The sequence below is a fragment of the Myxine glutinosa genome, chromosome 5, assembly GCF_964187855.1.
Source record: "Myxine glutinosa chromosome 5, kmMyxGlut1.1, whole genome shotgun sequence".
NCBI lineage: Eukaryota > Metazoa > Chordata > Myxini > Myxiniformes > Myxinidae > Myxine > Myxine glutinosa.
In genome coordinates, this window is record NC_136265.1 from 69,798,627 (window position 1) to 69,819,227 (window position 20,601).

Consider the following 20,601-nt stretch of genomic DNA (forward strand, 5'->3'; position numbering starts at 1 on the left):
AGGCAATGATGCCAGCCTGGAGCCTTTTGCTGCATGTGGACGGAGAAGAAGATTTAGCTGCTCCAACACACTTATGATTATTTATCAAGAATGACCGAAATCGCTGTGATCACAAAGTGCGACAACATCCGGTAACGGGCTGATTGGGAAACGCACATTTAATGCGCTTTTCACCTCCGCCATCGAAGGTGCATGGAGGTTATGTTTTCAGCCCTGTTTGTCTGTTACTTTCAAAAAATAATAATTGCGAGATAGGGCTAAAATCAATAAATAGCAGGATATCTCAAAAAGTTGTGGATGGATTCAGACAGAATTTGGTGGACTGGTTGGGTATGTGACAAGGACGAAGTGATTAGATTTTGGTGAAGATCTGAATATGGATTTGGATACGAGAATTTATTATTTAATTTCGAAGTGATTCTTTACCATTGACAGATCGGATGAAAAGTGAGATATAAAATGATATTTTTAAAACTTATGGACGAGTTATGAATAAACTTGGTGTATGACTTGGTTAGGTGACAAATACAAGCCGATTAGATTTTGGTTCAGGTTCAAATCCAGATCTGGCCTATCATTGGGATACAAAACTTATTTATCCTGGGAAAACCACATGAACAAGCTGGCCTCCAAAGCTAGTCGCCGACTGGGCATCCTCCATCGTGCGAAGTCCTTCCTTGGCACACCTGAGCTCCTCACCACATACAAGGCTTTCATCCGCAGCTCAATGGAATACTGCTCTCCCCTCTGGGCCGGTGCTCCTGCCTCACACCTCGCTCGGCTTCACGCTGTTGAAACCAAAGCTTTCAGAATCATTGGAATCTCCCGCGATGAAGCTAACTCCGAGGGCGTTTCACTCACTCACCGCAGGCAAGTTGGTGGTCTCTTTGTCTTCTACCGACTTCTCTCCGGCCTTGCTCCCCCAGCTCTCTCTGGGCTCTGTCCCCCAAATATTCCAACAGGTCGCACAAGATCTGCCAGTAACCCTCTTTGGTTAAACTGCCAAAATCAAGACTCTCTATTCACCTTCACTCTTTCACTCCTCTTTTCTCCCGCCTCTGGAACAAACTCCCTCACTCTATTCAATCCCACTCCTCCCTCCAGGTCTTCAAAAGAGCTGTTCACCACCATCTCTTGTCTTAGATCTTAGATCTCTTGTCTTAGATGTCCCCCATCCAAAACCTTGATCTCTTTGCCCCCCGTTAATTCAGCCCAGATCCACTTTTTTGAAATTCCGACTTCCGACATCTTGCCTGGAAGTCCTAGCAATGTCCATGTGTTTTATACCTCTGCCACCCCCACCCCCCCCCCCCCTTCCCGTGCCTCCTCCCCCCAAGCCCTCTTACTCCCACAGATCTCCCGATGTCCCTGCTCAAATGTTATACTTGTGTGCTTCCCCCTCTCTCCCCAATCTTGTCTCCTGCTCCCTTTATTTCGTCTTGTGTGTCCGTTTGTTCTTTTGTGATTAATGTTAGCTCTCTCACAAGTCTCGATCTTGTATACAAAAAAAAACAAAAAACTGTTCAGCCTGGCGGAGGTATGCACTCCACCGAGTGCTGTTTCAGTTAAATAATAACTCTTCCCTCCAGGGAGGAGTTATTATTTAACTGAAACAACGAACGTGACGTTAACAACTAAACAACTAACGTTTAACTAACGTGACGTTTGAGACAACGTCACGAATTTTCGAAGCTCCACGGTCTCCACGTTTTCAAAGTTAAGTCTGTTCACAATTGTATTTTGTCGTAACTGTATTTTATCTTTCGGCGTGTGAACTCTTAGTGTGTCCCTTGGATGTTTCTCGGTGTTTATCTTTAATAAATTCATCGTTTGCCACGCTGCGTGTGAGGCCTTGCAGCCTCAGGCTTCCCCTGTCGAAGTTTGTTTCTTCCTTCGCTGGTTTTGCGAGGTTTTTTGATTTTTCCCTTCTCCCCCAAACTTCACCGAACATCTACTATTTGTCTAACGTTGTAACCCCCACCCCCCCCCCCCCCAAAAACAACTTTTATTTCCCTTTCTCCTCGTGTGCTTTTGCCTTTGCCCACATGCGCTGTCTCGCCCCGCCCCCATTTTCCCCTTGCCTTCCACCTTTTGCCCTGTTCAAGTGACTCGTGGTCGTCCCTCTAGGCTTCCTCTCCCTATTGGTATTTTTGTGAATATAAGATTGTTCTTCACAGTTTTGTTTAAATATGTTTAAACTTTCCCCTTCAGTGTTTTATTCAGTGGTTTATCACAACACGCTGTTTTTCTTCTTATTTAAAAGGCTCCTTTCAATTTCCTCTTCAACTCATTCCATTTCAAAAAAATATTCAATCTCTTATGATTCCAAATCACTCAATAATCTAAATTCTCATTCATTCCACCCCTCCTCCATCGTTCTTAAACGGATCGCTGACTTGAAAATCACAACAAACCCAATTTGTTATATACTAGGGCGTGCCCGTACTATATATATATATCTAAAATTATATCCCCCCCCCCCCCTCTATTTACATGAAATGGTTTGGTCCATTCGCAAAGCCAAAGCGAACGGCTTGCGAGTACGGTGACAATCCCCCCCCCCCTCTATTTACATGAAATGGTTTGGTCCATTCGCAAAGCCAAAGCGAACGGCTTGCGAGTACGGTGACCATACCTTGGGAACCACTTGTCCGATTAATTTCAAACCTTGAAAAGGCACATCCTCGGGTCCCCAGCAATATACCTGGCAAGTTTCAAGTATATCGGACTGGTAGTTGTCGAGAAACAGCGGTCGCATACAGACACACAGAGATTACTGGAATTATAGAGAGACTAGGGCATGCCCGTACTATATATATATCTAAAATTATATCCCCCCTCCTCTATTTACATGAAATGGTTTGGTCCAAAGCGAACGGCTTGCGAGTACGGTGACAATCCCCCCCCCCCCTCTATTTACATGAAATGGTTTGGTCCAAAGCGAACGGCTTGCGAGTACGGTGACAATCCCCCCCCCCCCCCCTCTATTTACATGAAATGGTTTGGTCCAAAGCGAACGGCTTGCGGAGTTTGGTAAAGAAATCGCCATAGCGTGCACAAACGCGCAGGAAAGCGAAAGAATCGCAAATTAGTTTTAATTAGTTTTAAAACATAGTTTAACGCCAACATAGCGGCAACATAGTTTGCCAACGTGAAATAAATGAATACGCTCTCAAATGTGCCGTCCGAGGCAGAGTCTGTTCGCCACGTTCGGCACACGTGATAGCTCGCTGCTCTCTGATTGGTTGAATCGTTTTTTGGACATAGCTCGGTAACTACTTCTCCGATTAATATGAAACCTTGAAAAGGCACATCCTCGGGTCCCCAGCAATATACCTGGCAAGTTTCAAGTATATCGGACCCGTGGTTGTCGAGAAACAGCGGTCACAGACAGACACACAGAGATTACTGGCATTATAGATAGACTAGGGCATGCCCGTACTATATATATATCTAAAAGTATATCCCCCCCCCCCCCCTCTATTTACATGCAATGGTTTGGTCCAAAGCGAACGGCTTGCGAGTACGGTGACAATCCCCCCCCTCTATTTACATGAAATGGTTTGGTCCAAAGCGAACGGCTTGTGAGTACGGTGACAATCCCCCCCTCTATTTACATGAAATGGTTTGGTCCAAAGCGAACGGCTTGCGAGTACGGTGACAATCCCCCCCCTCTAATTACATGAAATGGTTTGGTTCAAAGCTAACGGCTTGCGGAGTTTGGTAAAGAAATCGCCATCGCGTGCACAAATGCGCAGGAAAGCGAATGAATCGCAAATTAGTTTTAATTAGTTTTAAAACATAGTTTAACGCCCGAGCGAGTTTAACGCAATCGCAAATCGCATCGCAAAGCGAAAGAATCGCAAATTAGTTTTAATTAGTTTTAAAACATAGTTTAACGCCAACATAGCGCCAACATAGTTTGCCGACGGGAAATAAATGAATACGCTCTCGTACGTGGGTGCCCGTTCCTTGCCAAAAAAAAAAAAAAACGCTACCCGTACGCTCTACCCCGCCCGTACGCCCGTAAACAAAAAAAACAACGCTCTTCGCTTCCGCCCTTCGCTCTGACTGAATTGGGAGAAATAATGCGCATAAGAAATCGAGAAATTATTATTTTCTCCGGAAGAAATCGAATTACGAACTGTAATGGCGCACGCGCTGGGCTCGGCTCGCTCTCACATCGGCCACGCCTACGCAATAACGCGTTCTGTGATTGGCTGCCGGAAGTGCAGTCCTCACTGTCCGGAAGGTCGCAAATCGCAGTTACGATGAATCGCAAATTAGTTTTAATTAGTTTTAAAACATAGTTTAACGGCAACATAGTTTGCCGACGGGAAATAAATGAATACGCTCTCAAATGTGCCATCCGAGGCAGAGTCTGTTCGCCACGTTCGGCACACGTGATAGCTCGCTGCTCTCTGATTGGTTGAATCGTTTTTTGGACATAGCTCGGTAACTACTTCTGCGATTAATTTAAAACCTTGAAAAGGCACATCCTCGGGTCCCCAGCAATATACCTGGCAAGTTTCAAGTATATCGGACCGGTAGTTGTCGAGAAACAGCGGTCACAGACATACATACATACATACATACATACAAACATACATACATACAAACATACACACAGAGATTAGTGGAATTATAGATAGATGTTCATCTTTCATTAATCATCCACTTTCTAAACTCCCCCCTTGCCCCTCCCCTCCAAATCTCCCCACTTTCCCCTCCCCTCCTAAACTCCACCCTTGCCCCTCCCCTCCTAAACTCCCCCCTTTCCCCTCCCCTCCTAAGCTCCCCCCTTGCCCCTCCCCTCCAAATGTCCCCCCTTGCCCCTCCCCTCCAAATCTCCACCCTTTCCCCTCCCATCCTAAACTCCCCCCTTGCCCCTCCCCTCCTAAACTCCCCCCTTGCCCTTCCCCTCCTAAACTCCCCCCTTGCCCCTCCCATTCAAAACTCTCCCCCAACCCCGCCCCTTCAAATCTCCCCCCCAAACATCCCTCCCAAATTCTCCCTCCTCCCACCTCCTTCTCAAAGCTGCCTCCTCCCCCACTTCGTCTCCCTTCTATGTCATACCTCCACCTCCCCCAACCTTCTACTTTCCTCTTCCCCCCCCCCTCAAACAACCCCTCACTGTGCCTCATCCCATCATCATCAAACCTTTCGTCCTCCTCATCCTTCCCTTTCTTGTAACTCTTCTGTAATCTCTGACACACTATCAACTGCTCTTCCTACCTCCCCCTCTCACCCTTCATCTGACCCTACCCCTCCCCTGTCCTGCACCCGATGCTCCCCCTCTCTCCTGATTAACGGTATGGACCTCAAACATCCGGGGCCTTCGCTCAAACATGATTGATCTCTCCATTCAGGTTGCTTCTGACAATCCAAACTTCATCTGCTTAACAGAAACTTTCCTCCTTCAAGATGTCTCTGATTCCTTAATATCTCTTCCTGGTTACTCCCTCCTCCGGTACGATAGACCTGAGCCTCATCCTGGTGGTGGGGTGGCTATCTTTATCAAAAACTCTCTTCCTCACTCTCCCTGTACTGCCCTCTCTCCACCCCACCCCCAGGAGTACCTCTGGCTACAGCTTCCTCTCCGCTCCCACCTTTTGTTCATATGTGTTCTGTACCGTCCTCAAACAGTGATGACTCCATTTACATTTCGCTGTCGGACAACATGGACCAACTTCTATCAACTCATCCAAACTCTCTCTTCCTCATATGTGGCGACTTCAACTGTCATCATGCTAGCTGGCTGGGTGTGGGTTCATCTCTCACCAGCCATGGCACCTCAGCAAAGGACTTCTGCGGCTCATTGGGACTGACAATCTGTCAATTTCCCGACCCGGATCTCAGTCAATGGAGTATCTTCTCTTCTGGACTTGGTTATGACTAACTTCACTGCAAATGTCTGCTGCTCTTCTTCTGCTCCAATCGGTTCTTCTGATCATGTGCTTGTTAAAGTGGACATCTCTCTGGCCATTCTCAGAGAGCCTCCTCAGCGCCGACGAGTCTGGCATTTCACTCAGGCCGACTGGCACGGTCTGCAAGCAGCCATCAATCATCTGGACTGGTCTCCCATCTCTACTGCCTCTGACATCAATTCTTCCTGGGAATTCTTCCAAAGCAAACTGCTCTCTCTCATGCACAGATTTATCCCATCACATCTTCAGTTGTCTTACCCTTCCTCCCGTCCATGGTACACTGAATCTTGTGGTGAGGCAGTTGCCCTGAAACAACTTGCCTTTGCCTCTCAGAAGGCAAATCCAACTGAAGGCAATCTCAGTTCCTTCCACCAAGCTCGAAACAAGTGTGTGTCTACCCTCAGGAGTGCCAGGAAGCACTATCTCTCCACACTCAAGATTGAACTCTCAAACCTGTCTCCTTCCTCCAAATCCGGGTGGCATCTGGACAAATCCGTTTCTGGTGTTTGTTCCCCCTCCATCCCCTCCCTTACCTCAAATGACTACACAGTTGACACCGCACGTGACAAAGCCGAATGCCTCAACTCTGTGTTTGCCTCAAAATCTTGTGTCCCAAACCCATCTCTCTCTATTCCCACCTTTCCCAGTTGAACCCAACTGCTCCTGGACTCTGTGTCCTTCTCTCCTGACAAGGTGGAGAAGTTTTTATCATACCTCGACTCTGATTCTGCAACTGGACCAGACGGCATCAGCCCACGGGTCCTAAAATCCTGCTCTGCCGCTCTATCTCACCCTCTCTCTGTTCTTTTCACCCTCTCTTTTGCTCAAGGTCATCTGCCAGCATCTTGGAAATCAGCAAACATTACCGCTTTACACAAAGAAGGTGCAAAAACAGATCCTTGCAACTACAGACCAATCAGCCTGCTTCCAATTATCAGCAAAGTCATGGAATCCATCATTGCTTCGGATATCAAATCCTTCCTCTTCTCCAATGGCTTGATCTCTGATCATCAATTTGGATTCAGACCAGGTCATTCTACTCTGGACATGTTGCTTCTGCTGTCTCAACAATGGATGGAGGTCCTCAATGCCAAACAGGAAATCAGAGCCGTCTCACTTGACATATCACGTGCCTTCGATACGGTCTGGCACCCTGCTCTGCTCACAAAACTCTCCTCCTATGGTATCCATGGAAATCTCCACTCAAGGCTTGCGGACTTCCTCTCTGGTCGTAGGCACCGTGTGGCCCTGAATGGATTTCTCTCATCTCCCCATCCTGTTCTGGCTGGAGTTCCCCAAGGTAGTGTTCTGGGCCCTGTGCTACTTCTGGTCTTCATCAGTGATCTCTCCCACTCTCTGGAAAATCCTCTCTATCTCTTTGCTGATGACTCCACTATCTGCCGCTCCATTCCTCATCCCTCAGATCGGCAGTCTGCAGCCTCTTCACTCTCTGCAGACCTGGACAAAATCACAGACTGGTCAAACAAGTGGAACATGTCTTTCAATCCTGACAAATCTCACACTCTTACAATGTCTCTCCGAAAGGACCGACTGGAAAACCCTCCCATCTACTTTCTCAACAATCCTCTCCAAGAAGTTCTGTCGCTCAAGCTTTTGGGTCTCACTATCTGCCATGATCTTTCTTGGGAAAACCACATTTCCAAGCTGGCCTCCAAAGCCATTCGCCGACTGGGCATCCTCCATCGTGCAAAGTCCTTCCTTGGCACACCTGAGCTCCTCACCACATACAAGGCTTTCATCCGCAGCTCAATGGAATACTGTTACCCCCTCTGGGCTGGTGCTCCTGCCTCACACCTAGCTCGGCTTCACGCTGTTGAAACCAAAGCTTTCAGAATCATTGGAATCTCCCGCGATGAAGCTAACTCCGAGGGCCTTTCACTCACTCACCGCAGGAAGGTTGGTGGTCTTTCTGTCTTCTACCGACTCCTCTTCGGCCTTGCTCCCCCAGCTGTCTCTGTGCTCTGTCCCCCCCAATATTCCTTCAGGTCGCACAAGATCTGCCTGCAACCCTCTTATGGTTAAACTGCCAAAATCTAGGCTCTCTGCTCACCTTCACTCTTTCATTCGCCTTTTCTCCCGCCTCTGGAACAAACTCCCCCACTCCCTTCAATCCCACTCCTCACTCCAGGTCTTTAAAACAGCTGTTCACCACCATCTCTTATCTTCCCCCATCCAAAACCTTGATCTTTTCTACCCCCGGTAATTCACCCCAGAGTCCTTGCAGTGTTCATATGTTTTATACCTCTCCCACCTCCCCCCAAGTCCTCCCGATGTCCCTGCTCTCAAATGTTGTGTTTGTGTCCTTCCCCCTCTCTCCCCATCTTGTCTGCCGCTCCCCTTGTTTTTTGTGTTTTGGGTGTCGGTTTGACTTTTTGTGTGATTAAAGTTAGCTCTTTCACGAGCCTCGATCTTGTATACAAAAAAAACAAAAAACAATTAGACCATCAGCCGTGGCCAAGAATGCACCTAGAAAATGAGTTTTGTTCCACTGATCGGATAGGGAGGGGGGGGGGGGGTGGCTACTTGTTCTACACACCTTCAGCTAGGCAATGTAAAAAAAAAACCTGTGTATCTTGTGTTAAATGTTCTCACAAATCCCGACAGTATTTTCTCAGGAGGCATCCGAAAAGGGTCATTTTGGGGTCGGAGCCCAAGTTTAGGCCCCAGTAACTGCCGATTCGGGCATCACTCAACATTCAGGCGAATAGTCATTGGGACTGTCAATGAATGTCAAGAACTCGAGGGAGTGGGTTGCCTTCACAGAGCAGCAGACAACATTTTGATGGACAATTCTACAGTTAAATGGCATAACCACACACAATAATAATATAGATCATCTATCTATAATTCCAGTAATCTCTGTCTGTACGTTTGTCTGTGACCGCTGTTTCTCGACAACCACGGGTCCGATATACTTTTAACTTGCCAGGTATATTGCTGGGGACCCGAGGATGTGCCTTTTCAAGGTTTCATATTAATCGGACAATTACTTACCGAGCTATGTCCAAAAAACGATTCAACCAATCAGAGAGCAGCGAACGATCGCGTGTGCCGGCGTTGCGAATGGACCAAACCATTCCATGTAAATAGAGGGGGGGGGTTCTGTGGTCGTTGCGAATGGACGAAACCATTTCATGTAAATAGAGGGGGGGGATTGTCACTGTACTCGCAAGCCGTTCGCCGTTCGCTTTGGCGTTGCGAATGGACCAAACCATTTCATGTAAATAGAGGGGGGGGATATAATTTTAGATAGATATATAGTACGGGCATATATATAGTACGGGCATGCCCTAGTGTGTCAAATTTCATGAAAGTTGTAATGCATGAATGAATGAACATACATTGACAAATTTAATTTGAATTCTGAATATAAACCGAGATCACTTCACCACGAAAAATACATCAAATCCCATGAACGTGGCCATGTTACCTATCCTGGATATTAACCTTGACAACGTCATCGAATCAGGTCTGTGTTAATCATCATCATCGTCATCATCATCAGACTGAAATGCAGGTTCAGGACCAGCATTTTTGACATTGTCACACCCTGTGCCCGATGTCGCACCCTGTGCCCTATGTCGCACCCTGTGCCCTATGTCGCACCCTGTGCCCTATGTTACACCCTGTGCACTATGTCGCACCCTCTGCCCTATGTCGCACCCTCTGCCCTATGTCGCACGCTCTGCCCGATGTCGCACCCTGTGCCCTATGTCGTACCCTGTGCCCTATGTCACACCCTCTGCCCTATGTAACACCCTCTGCCCTATGCCACACCCTGTGCCCTATGCCACACCCTGTGCCCTATGCCACACCCTCCCTGTGCCCTATGCCACACCCTGTGCCCTATGCCACACCCTGTGCCCTATGTCGCAGCCTTTTTTTTTTCTTTTTTTTTTGTATGCAGAGTCGAGGCTCGTGAAAGAGCTAACATTTATCAAACAAACAAATCAAACAAACAAGTAAACAAAGCACATAAAAGTGGGAGCGGTCGACAAGATGGGGAGGGAAGGGGAGGAAGCACACAAACACAACATTTGAGGGCAGGGACATCGGGAGATGTGTGGGAGGCAGAGGGCCTGGGGGGAGGCAGGATAGGTATAAAACGCAAGGACACCAAGGACTTCCAGGAAAGAAGACAAAAGTCACCTCAAAAAAGTGGATTTGGGGCGAAATTAGCGGGGGTAGAAAAGATCAAGGCTTTGGATTGGGGAAGATAAGAGATGGTGGTGAACAGCCGTTTTAAAGACCTGGAGGGAGGAGTGGGATTGAAGAGAGTGAGGGAGTTTGTTCCAGAGGCGGGAGAAAAGAGGAATGAAGGAGTGAAGGTGAGCAGAGAGTCTTGATTTTGGCAGTTTAACCATAAGAGGGTTGCAGGCAGATCTTGTGCGACCTGCAGGAATATTTGGGGGACAGAGCCCAGAGAGAGCTGGGGGAGCAAGGCCGGAGAGGAGTCGGTAGAAGACGGAAAGACCACCAACCTGCCTGCGGTGAGTAAGTGAAAGGCCCTCGGAGATAGCGTCATCGCGGGAGATTCCAATGATTCTGAACGCTTTGGTTTCAACAGCGTGAAGACGAGCTAGGTGTGAGGCAGGAGCACCAGCCCAGAGGGGAGAGCAGTATTCCATTGTGCTGTGGATGAAAGCCTTGTATGTGGTGAGGAGCTCAGGTGTGCCAAGGAAGGACGTCGCACGACGGAGGATGCCCAGTCGGCGACTGGCTTTGGAGGCCAGCTTGGAAATGTGGTTTTCCCAGGAAAGATCATGGCAGATAGTGAGACCCAAAAGCTTGAGTGACAGAACTTCTTGGAGAGGATTATTCAGAAAGTAGATGGGAGGGTTGTCCAGTCGGTCTTTTCGGAGAGACATCGTAAGAGTGTGAGATTTGTCAGGATTGAAAGACATGTTCCACTTGTTTGCCCAGTCTGTGATTTTGTCCAGGTCTGCAGAGAGTGAGGAGGCTGCAGACTGCCGATCTGAGGGATGAGGAATGGAGCGGCAGAGAGTGGAGTCATCAGCAAAGAGATAGAGAGGATTTTCAAGAGAGTCAGAGAGATCATTGATGAAGACCAGAAAAAGCACAGGGCCCAGAACACTGCCTTGGGGAACTCCAGCCTAAACAGGAAGAGGAGATGAGAGAAACCCATTCAGGGCCACACGTTGACTACGACAAGAGAGGAAGTCCGCCAGCCATGCGTGGAGATTTCCATGGATACCAAAGGAGGAGAGTTTGGTGAGCAGAGCGGGGTGCCAGACCGTATCGAAGGCACGTGATATGTCGAGGGAGACAGCTCTAATTTCCTGTTTGGTATTGAGGACCTCCATCCATTGTTGAGACAGCAGAAGCAGCATGTCCAGAGTGGAGTGACCTGGTCTGAAACCAAATTGATGATCAGAGATGAAGCCATTGGAGAAGAGGAAAGATTTCATATCCGAAGCAATGATGGATTCCATGACTTTGCTGATAATTGGGAGAAGGCTGATTGGTCTGTAGTTGCTGGGGTCTGTTTTTGCACCTTTTTTAGATGACCCTGTGCCCTATGCCATACCCTGTACCCTATGTCACACCCTGTGCCCTATGTCACACTACTCGGGCATATGGAGGCTACCATATTGGATGGATGGTGATTTGAATAAATCGCTGATGTGGTTTGCTCATCCCATTGGGCCAGTGAGGTGTCACGTGATGAGCGTTTGGACTGCCTTTTTTTTTTTCATCGGATTTTCTTTTCCTCTTCGGTTTCAAATCGATGTTTCAAGAGAATAAAAACGAAACACTTTCTGTCCGGAGCTGTTGTGTGATTTTTAGTTTATTTAGAAGTACTCTTTAATGTTGAGTTTGAATGGGATGTTTTCATTTTCAGATTTTATTGTGAAAGTAAAAGTGGAGTCCGAGTTCATTGATGATTCCTCCTCGCTTGTCAAAGGTTTGAAGAACAACAACAATAAAAATAATAATCTTCTGGTGATTGTTCTAATAACAGAAAAGCTTCCCTGAGGAAGAACAAATTTATCAAATGTTTTGCAGTTGAAGCTCATCTGGGGACGAGGGAAACATTCCAAAGCTATTTTCAGACTTCCCAAGATATGTTGAGGAATAAGCATGTAAAGCTGGAACCTCGTAGTTTTCCTCCAATGGAGTCCGGCAAAGCTGCTCAGCAGCTCGACGGTAAGCCGAGCGTCATGGAGAACACATCTCACTGTTTTTACTGTTTTTTGTTTGTTCTTGTTGTTGATGAAATGATTTTGTTCCAAACGTTGTGGAATAACAGATATATTAAATTGTAGTCAACCAAGTGGGCTTGTTTATCTTCACTAGACAGGGATAGTTGTTGCTTCTAAAATACCCAGAAATATTTCTGTACTTTGCATTTCTGGCCTTTACTCAGGATTGATCAGACACATCTAGGAAAAGTCTGTTTCACAAATAGTCAGTGGGCCCAACCATCAAATTAGAGTTACTGGTACCATATCGGGGGAATGTTCCATATGCTATTTTTCAAGTTGTATATAACATCTCTATGCAAAATACAAATTCATACAAATGCTCATTACTGCTGAAACATCACATGCTGCTAAAACACAGCTGGAGGCCCACATCTTTCACCAGCATTATATGTGAGTAGGCTGAATAGGTTTTCTCAATGTATGAAGAGAGGAAAGAGGCTGCAGCCTGCCTGTCTGAAGGATGAGGGATGTCACGGCATTGGGTGGAGTCATCAACAAATAGATAAAGCGGAGAGCGAGAGAGATCATTGATGAAGATCCGGAATAGGGCTGGGCCAAGTACACTGCATTGGGGGATTCCAGCTTTGACAGTTAGTGGAGATTAAAGGATTCCATTGAGTCCCACATATTGGCCATGAGAGTGGAGGAGGTCAGTAAGCCATGTGTGGCCTTGGACACCATAGGCAGAGAGTTTGAGGAGTAAGGCAGGAGACTGTCCTGATCTCATGTCTGACATTGAAGGCCTTCATCCATTGTTGTGTGGGTAGAAGCAGCATGTCCAAGGTGGAGTGACGTGGTCTGAAACTAAATTGGTGATTTGAGATGAGGTTGTTCAAGAAAAGGAAGGATTTCATATCAACTGTGATGATATATGTTGTGAAAATAAACCAAGTACACAACTTGTCCCATAGGTAGGTTTAATCTCAATCAGATCTTTAGCATCATCCTGTAAAATACAATCATGCAATAGATATCAGGATCTTGGCATCATATAGGGAGGATCGATTATATTAGTCAATGCAAGCATGCCTAGAATACATGAGCGAGTACGTACCATTCAGGACTACATGTCATAGTAAAATGTCACAGGAGTGGCTCAGCGTCGCGGACGTCCGAGGTCTTATAGACGCCCCTCTGCGGTTTAAGTGGGCATCACTCCTGGGTTCAACTTTGATATACATTTTCACTACATTCTCCCCGCCGTTAGAACTACACTGCCGCAAGGCAGGAAGCAAGCGTGCGTCAGCATTAATTGATTGGGGACATCATTCCGTGTCAGTCGGTCCATCCGTAGCGGTCAGGGTGGTGAATTACTCTGCCAGCACGGGTCCGGAAGCTACCGGGTACGGCCTCCCCAAGCCCAGAGTCCCCTGCATCGGAGTAGCCGCTGGAGGCGGGTGTCGGATGGGGCACCTCCGGGCCTTCATGCAGGGGTGTATTTGACGAAGGAAGGGATGGCAGATGTTCCATAGAGGAAGCTTCGGGGGAGTCCATAGACTCGTAGATCGGTTCGTCGATATCCCCATGAGGGTCGATGACCCCACATGGGGCGAGATGGCGTACGGAGACAGTGGACTCGCATCCATCTGCCGTCATCACACGAGCATGCTCGGGATTAGCCTGGAGTACCTGCACTCGGGTGGTCCAAAAATGCAAAAAAATCACTTTTTTATCTGGATTTTGATGCTCTATTGCAGGGGTCGGCAACCTTAGGCACGCGTGCCACCATTGGCACGCGGCAGCGTAATAATTGGCACACTGGCGAAAGCAGTGCCCTCTCCGCTGCATGCCAAATCACCTCTTGAACAGCCATTGGCTGTTGCGCGTGTTGCACTATAACAGTAGTCCGGTGTGATTGTGCAGGGTGATGAGGTAGATGGATCAGAGCAGAGTCAACATTCCAATTCCAAATTGTTTTAGTGGAATAATAATCAAAGATGAACAACATGAGATGCCGGCCTGGCACATTCAAACACAATATTCGCGGCAACCGGGTGTGCTGTAAGAACAGTGGTGTTGTTCACAGCAGATGGTCCGAGGCTGCATCTCCACTCATTATTATTATTCGGACTGGTTTCTGAGTTTTAATATTAATCTCATCATTATTCCGAATTGTATAATAATCGCAGATATAAAACAGGAGATGCAGGCTTGGTGCCTCCCGATACGCCGTTCGTGGCAACCTGAGGTGCTGTAAGAGCGACTGTGTGTTAACACCCGGTGGTCAGCGGCTGCATCTCCACTCTTTGTTATCATTCAGGCTGCCTTCTGCGTTTTAATATTAATCTCGTCATTATTTTGAGTTTTTTTATTGGGTGGTCATAGAAAATGGGGGTAGTAGTTTTTCTCGTAACAGGCGGCCTGTCTTATTTAGTTTGATTGACGGTACGGCCTCCCGCTCACATCTCCCACAGGAATTGCAGTGAAGCGGTTCAGGTTCGGTAGATGTTCGGTAAATGTTTCTTTAAAATGTTGTTGCTATGCATGTAGCCTATATGGATGGAATAAAATTCCATGTCTGTTGGAAATATTTTATTGATGTGGTGTCATAATTAAACTTAATGTTAAACTTAATGTTGATATGGCACACTAATTAAGAAGAACATTTCAAACTGGCACTTCATGTCAAAAAGGTTGCCGACCCCTGCTCTATTGGATTATTGTTGGAAATGGTCTAAATCATTCACCCAAAAAATATTTTGCATCTGAGTCATCTATAAACTCATACACACTCAACATATAAATTTGTCATTTTGGTCAATTTTAATGACTTTCAAAGACTTTAGAAATATTTTTTTCCTAAATAATGTCATTGATGGTACATACCCCTGTGAAGTCCTCATGGTCGAAACATGAGTCAGACATGTATGAACATGTTTCAAACATGTTTCAAGCATTGTCAAACATGTTTCGACCATGATGATTTCACACTCTCAGGCGCAAGCGCATGCAAACAGTCATGAACCACAAAATGGCTTAGTACAATAGTGCATGTACTTTTTCCACCGAGGTTGCTATTGGATTGTTCTCATTTAGCCAAATTTGGTGAAAAACGCCATATTTCAATTGAAGTGTGTATGAGTTTCGAGATGGAATTGAGCGAAAATATTTGGTGGGTGAATGTTTTCGACCATTTCTAACAATAATCCAGCAGAGCATCAAAATCGGAGAGATCGATGTTTTTTGGACCACCCTAACCTGCACCTTATCCACTAAGGGGTCGTATTTGCTTGTGCGAACCGCACGTTTGAGATAGGCCGGCCCCTGCTCAGCGAGCCAACTGGGTAAAGATCGGATACTACCCGAGCTTCTAGGGTGGTGGAACAGTCTCTCATGAGGAGTCTGGTTGGTGGCCGTACATAGTAGAGCCCTGATCGAGTTCAGCGCCGCAGGTAGCGACCAAGCCAATTTATCAAGGCCACGGCCGAGGGTCCTGAGACTCAGCATGACGGCCCTCCATATAATCCCATTGAAGCGTTCGACCTACCCATTCGCCTGGGGCCTGTACGGTGTGGTGTAACTCGAAGCGATATTATTTTGGAGCAAGTAACCCCTCACTTCCTGGGACAGGAACACCGCACCCCGATCGGTATGCACGTAGGCCGGATACCCGAACATAGAAAACAAATTCTGCAGGCACCGTATGACCGTGGCAGCCGTCATATCCACGCACGTGTAAGCAAAAGGGAATCGCGAGTACTCATCAACGATAGTGAGCAGATAACGAGAGTTACTCGACACCGGCAGCGGCCCTTTGAAATCCATTGCCAATCTCTCCCACGGTCTAGTAGCCCTAACCAGCGTCCCCATGGGAGGGTTGTAAAAACGCGGTTTGAGTTCCGCACATATAGCGCAGTCGCGGGCAGATCCGGCGGATGTCCTCAATCGAGTATGGCAGATTACCACTACGCACAAAATGAGCGAAACGCGTCACCCCAGGATGACACATAGTGCCGTGCAAAGCGCGCAGACCCTCCAGAGTTATGATACCCGCGCACGTAGCCGGCCTCGATAAGGCGTCGGCGACCAGGTTATCCTTCCCCGGGTGATATTTGATGGTGTAGCAGAAGTCGGCGAGTTCGATACGCCAGCGAGTGATTTTCTCATTCTTAATGCGTTGAGCATGTAAGGTGTCGTACATGAACGCTACGCTTTGTTGGTCCGTGATGATTTGGAAGCATCGCCCGAGTAAGTACGGTCGCCATCGCCGAATCGACTCAACGATGGCGTACACTTCCTTTTCGACAGACGAATGCCTCCGCTCAGCGGAGGTGAGAGTCCGCGAAAAGAAAGCCACTGGGCGCCCCCCCCCCCCCCCCCCTGGGAGAGTGTCGCCGCTATCGCATGATCCGAGGCATCACTTTCTAAGACGAAAGATTCGCTCTCGTCGATCGTCGCCACAGCGGCGCCAGCGATGTCGGCCTTAAGGCCCCCGAAGGCTGCCAAGGCGGCTGGGCCCATGGGGAACGTGTCGCAGGCCACGAGGGGGCGGAGCTTCACGGATAAATTTTGCACCCTCTTCGAATAGTGGGCGAACAGCCCGAGAGCGCGCTTCAGCAAAGCCCGATCGCTAGGCGGAGCCATATCGAGCAAAGGTCGCAGACGCTCCTTATCTGGAGCGACAGAGCCATGGGTCATGGTGTACCCCAGAAGATCTATCGTGCATAGGCAGTAACGACACTTAGCCTCATTCATGGTTAGGCGATACCTCTGCGCGACCTCGAGGAAGCGCTTCAGATTAGCATCATGATGCCCCTGGTCATACCCACAAACCGTAAGATTGTCCAGATATACAAAGACATCGGTCAAGTTCTCCTTAGTAACGAGGTCGTCCATAGCCCTCTGAAAACAGGAGACCCCGTTCGTCACCCCAAAAGGTAGTCGGGTGAACTGGTATAACCTTTGACCCGATTCAAAGGCGGTATAGATGCGATCAGCCCTAGAGATGGGGATCTGATGATACGCACTACGCAGATCGAGAGTGCTGTAGATGGAGTACTGGGCCACCTGTCGTACCAGTGCGACCATCCCCGGTAGGGGATAGGCGTCCAGCTGTGTAAAGCGATTAACCGTCTGTGAATAGTCGATTACCATGCGTCGGCGATGGGCTTCACTTCGCACCACTAAGACCTGGGTCCGCCACGGCGACCGGCTCGGTTCTACGATACCTTCCTTTAAGAGCTGGGCCGTTTCTTCCGCAATGAATTGCGCGTCCGCTCGTGAGTAGCGCCGTGATTTCACCGCTACAGGAGTGCAGTCAGTGGTCAGATTGGGGAACAGCGAAAGAGGCTCAATTTCCATTTTCGCTAGTGCACACACAGCAAGCGTGTCAGTCCCACCGAATTCCATTTCCAAACGTCCATGTCGCTTGAGAAAATCGTGTCCTAACAGAATGTCAGCACATAAAGCAGGCAAGACCATGAGATGTACATATGGAAACATGCGTCCCTTTATCACAAGTTTCAATCGACATTCCCCTTTTGTGCTGAGGCGAAGCCCCTGGGAGGCCATGAAGATCCGTCGTGTTGTCCCGAGGACCGGCCACCCATGTTTACGCACCAGTCGTTGATCGATAAAACTATCCGTAGACCCCGTGTCGACTAAAGCCCGCGCAAAAACGCCTTCGACCATGAGTGGAATAATGGCCTTAGAAAGGCCGGAAGATCCGGCAGGTATTGAGCCTTGCGGGCGAAAAGATCGCGCCTCGCGTGTGGAGGCCACGCCGGCTGCAGTTTTCCGGTTGTTTGAGCGGCCTCCGGTGGGCCCTCGTGTCAAAGGCATCGTTGGAGCCTTTGGTCGTGCCAAAGCAGGAGCTTCAGGAGCTTGTAGTCCGTACGAGCAGCCGTCAGAGGGCGCTCGTGTCACGCGAGAAGGATCGCAGCCATCTGTAGTTTCACGTGCTGAGGCAAGAGCATGTAGTTCGTACGAGCTGCCGTCAGAGGGCGCTCGTGTCACGTGCATTGTTTGCGTCAAAGCGGGAGCTTGTCGTTTGTTTGAGTAGCCTTCAGAGGGCGTTCGGATTCCAGTCAAGGATGGTCGTGTTCGTGCCGTTTGTTTTGGCGGCCCGATGTATCTCACCAAGGTCGAGCGTGCAGCCAGGGGCCCACGAGGAGGAGGACCGCTCATCAAAGTCGGGTGAGGCGCCCCGCTCTGTGCTCGGTCCGTTGGCTCGGCGATAAGCCCATTCAAGGTCGTGCGAGTTCGCGCGCCCTGCGCGGTCTTTCGGCAGACTTTTGCAAAATGTCCTTTTGTCGAACACAAATGGCATATTGCTTCCCGAGCCGGACACGCTGACCTGGGATGCTGTCGGTTGCCACAGAAGTAACACATAGCATTTCGTACAGGCCTTGGCCTGGCCGCCGTAGCCGCAGCCAAGCCGGAATCCGAGTCCACCTCGGGAGCGGCCAAGGGCTCCGCTAGCGTGGTCGGGTCCGCTCCCGTATCCTCGGCGGTAGCCCTCTCCGGTCGCGCGAGTTGAGAAGTCCCCGCGACGACCCGTGTGTGGTCATAGGCGGTAGATTGTTCCCGGGCCTCAGTGTAGACGTGAGCCACCCGTAGAGCCTCCGCGAACGTCAAGTCAGCTGTCTCCAAAGGTCTGAGCCTGAGAGCAGGAGTGCCGATCCCAGAGACGAAAGCATCTCGGACAAGATCGTCCTGGACTTGCTCGTGAGTGTGGACCTCTTGGGTACTGTCCGCAAGTAGTTGTCGTTGCTTCTGGGCGAAGCGGTCTATCGACTCGGTCGGCTGTTGCCGCCGCGATGAGAGCAGATACCTGGTGTATACCACACTCCGTTTCTAAATGTAAATTCGCTTTAGCTCCGCCACAGCGGCATCGTACGTCGTACATCGTTCAATGCTCCTGTAGACGTGGTGGTCCACTTTAGTCTGCAGAACGTCCAGTTTCGTTTCAGCAGTGGGAACGGTCTCCTGGGCTTTGAACTGGTTCTCCAGTGACCTGAGCCAGTGAGTTAACTCCGAGCCCGAATCCGCAGCTTGTGGGTCAGCGCTGAAGGTCGGTACATGGATCATCTTGTGTCCCACCATTTCCGTAGATCTTGATTGAGATTAAGTGTTGTGAATATAAACCAAGTCCACAACTTGTCCCATAGGTAGGTTTAATCTCAATCAGATCTTTAGCATCATCCTGTAAAATACAATCATGCAATAGATATCAGGATCTTGGCATCATATAGGGAGGATCGATTATATTAGTCAATGCAAGCAAGCCTAGAATACATGAGCGAGTACGTACCATTCAGGACTACATGTCAGAGTAAAATGTCACAGGAGTGGCTCAGCGTCGCGGACGTCCGAGGTCTTATAGACGCCCCTCTGCGGTTTAAGTGGGCATCACTCCTGGGTTCAACTTTGATATACATTTTCACTACAATATATTCCATTACCTTAATGATTTATTGGAAGTGAGCTGATATATCTGGAGTTGAGGGGGTCAGTTGTGGCACCTTTGTTGATTTATGGTTGGTGATGTGGTGGTGTGGTTCAGATAGGATCAACAAAATAACTTTTCTTTGTGTCTGCAATTCCAAAGGTCAAATATTGATAGAGCCAGTGATTTTCTGTATCAACAAAGCAACTTCTCCTTTTCCAAAAAAACAAGATTATGCTTCAGAAAATCAAAGGGAGGCGCAAAACGCCCCTCCCTTTATACAGACTTGGCATTTAATATGGAATTTTTTTTTTGTGGGGGTGAACTTACTTTTCAAGATGACTTAGAAACAAAATTTCATTGGAATTATGTTGAAATTATTCTAGATTTTGTTAATGTGACCTTTAAAAGAAACAAAAACCACATTTGACATTTCGAAGCAAATAAATTGATCCTTGAAAGTGATGTAAACTGATATCGAACTCAATTCACGGACAGTATTGTGTTAAACTTCTGTGCGTTTTCCAGAAGTATTTCTTTATTTTGCACATTAGCCAATTTTTTTTTCAACAAAAACAAAATCTAAATTATGACTGGGATTACGGACAGTAAAATTACAGTTCAGTACTTCGTGTAACCCCCACGAGCATTCAGGAGAGCACGTACACGTCGAGGCATGCTGTTCACGAGATTTGCCAAGGTTTGGGCAGGAATCGCTTGCCATGCAGTGACAATAGCCTGCTGCAATTCACGCACAGAGGTCGGCTGCTGGTCCAAGTTGTCGATTTGACACGTTAATTCTGCCCACAACTTCTCTATCGGATTCATATCCGGGGACATGGCAGGCCACTCCATATCCTCGACACCACGGTCAGCAAGAAAGTGTTGGATCATGTGAGCACGATGAGGCCGTGCATTGTCATCTTGGAAGACAAAGTTTCCTCGAAAGGCTGCACGAGCAAATGGAAGCAATGTTTCTTCCAGAATGACCCTGTACTTGAACTGGTTCAGGTTTCCATTCAGAACAACCAGGTCAGTT

The 20,601-nt window shown here is 48.1% G+C and overlaps 1 protein-coding gene across 1 annotated transcript in view; it reads left to right on the forward strand.

The window, feature by feature from the left end:
• LOC144892120 (uncharacterized) overlaps positions 1 to 20,601 on the forward strand; it is a 93,394-nt gene that overhangs the window by 11,449 nt on the left and 61,344 nt on the right. Inside the window, exons 3-4 of the mRNA XM_078777336.1 lie at positions 11,812 to 11,874; positions 11,976 to 12,116. Coding sequence (XP_078633462.1) covers positions 11,812 to 11,874; positions 11,976 to 12,116 — 204 coding nt within the window. The remainder of the gene's footprint in view (positions 1 to 11,811; positions 11,875 to 11,975; positions 12,117 to 20,601) is intronic.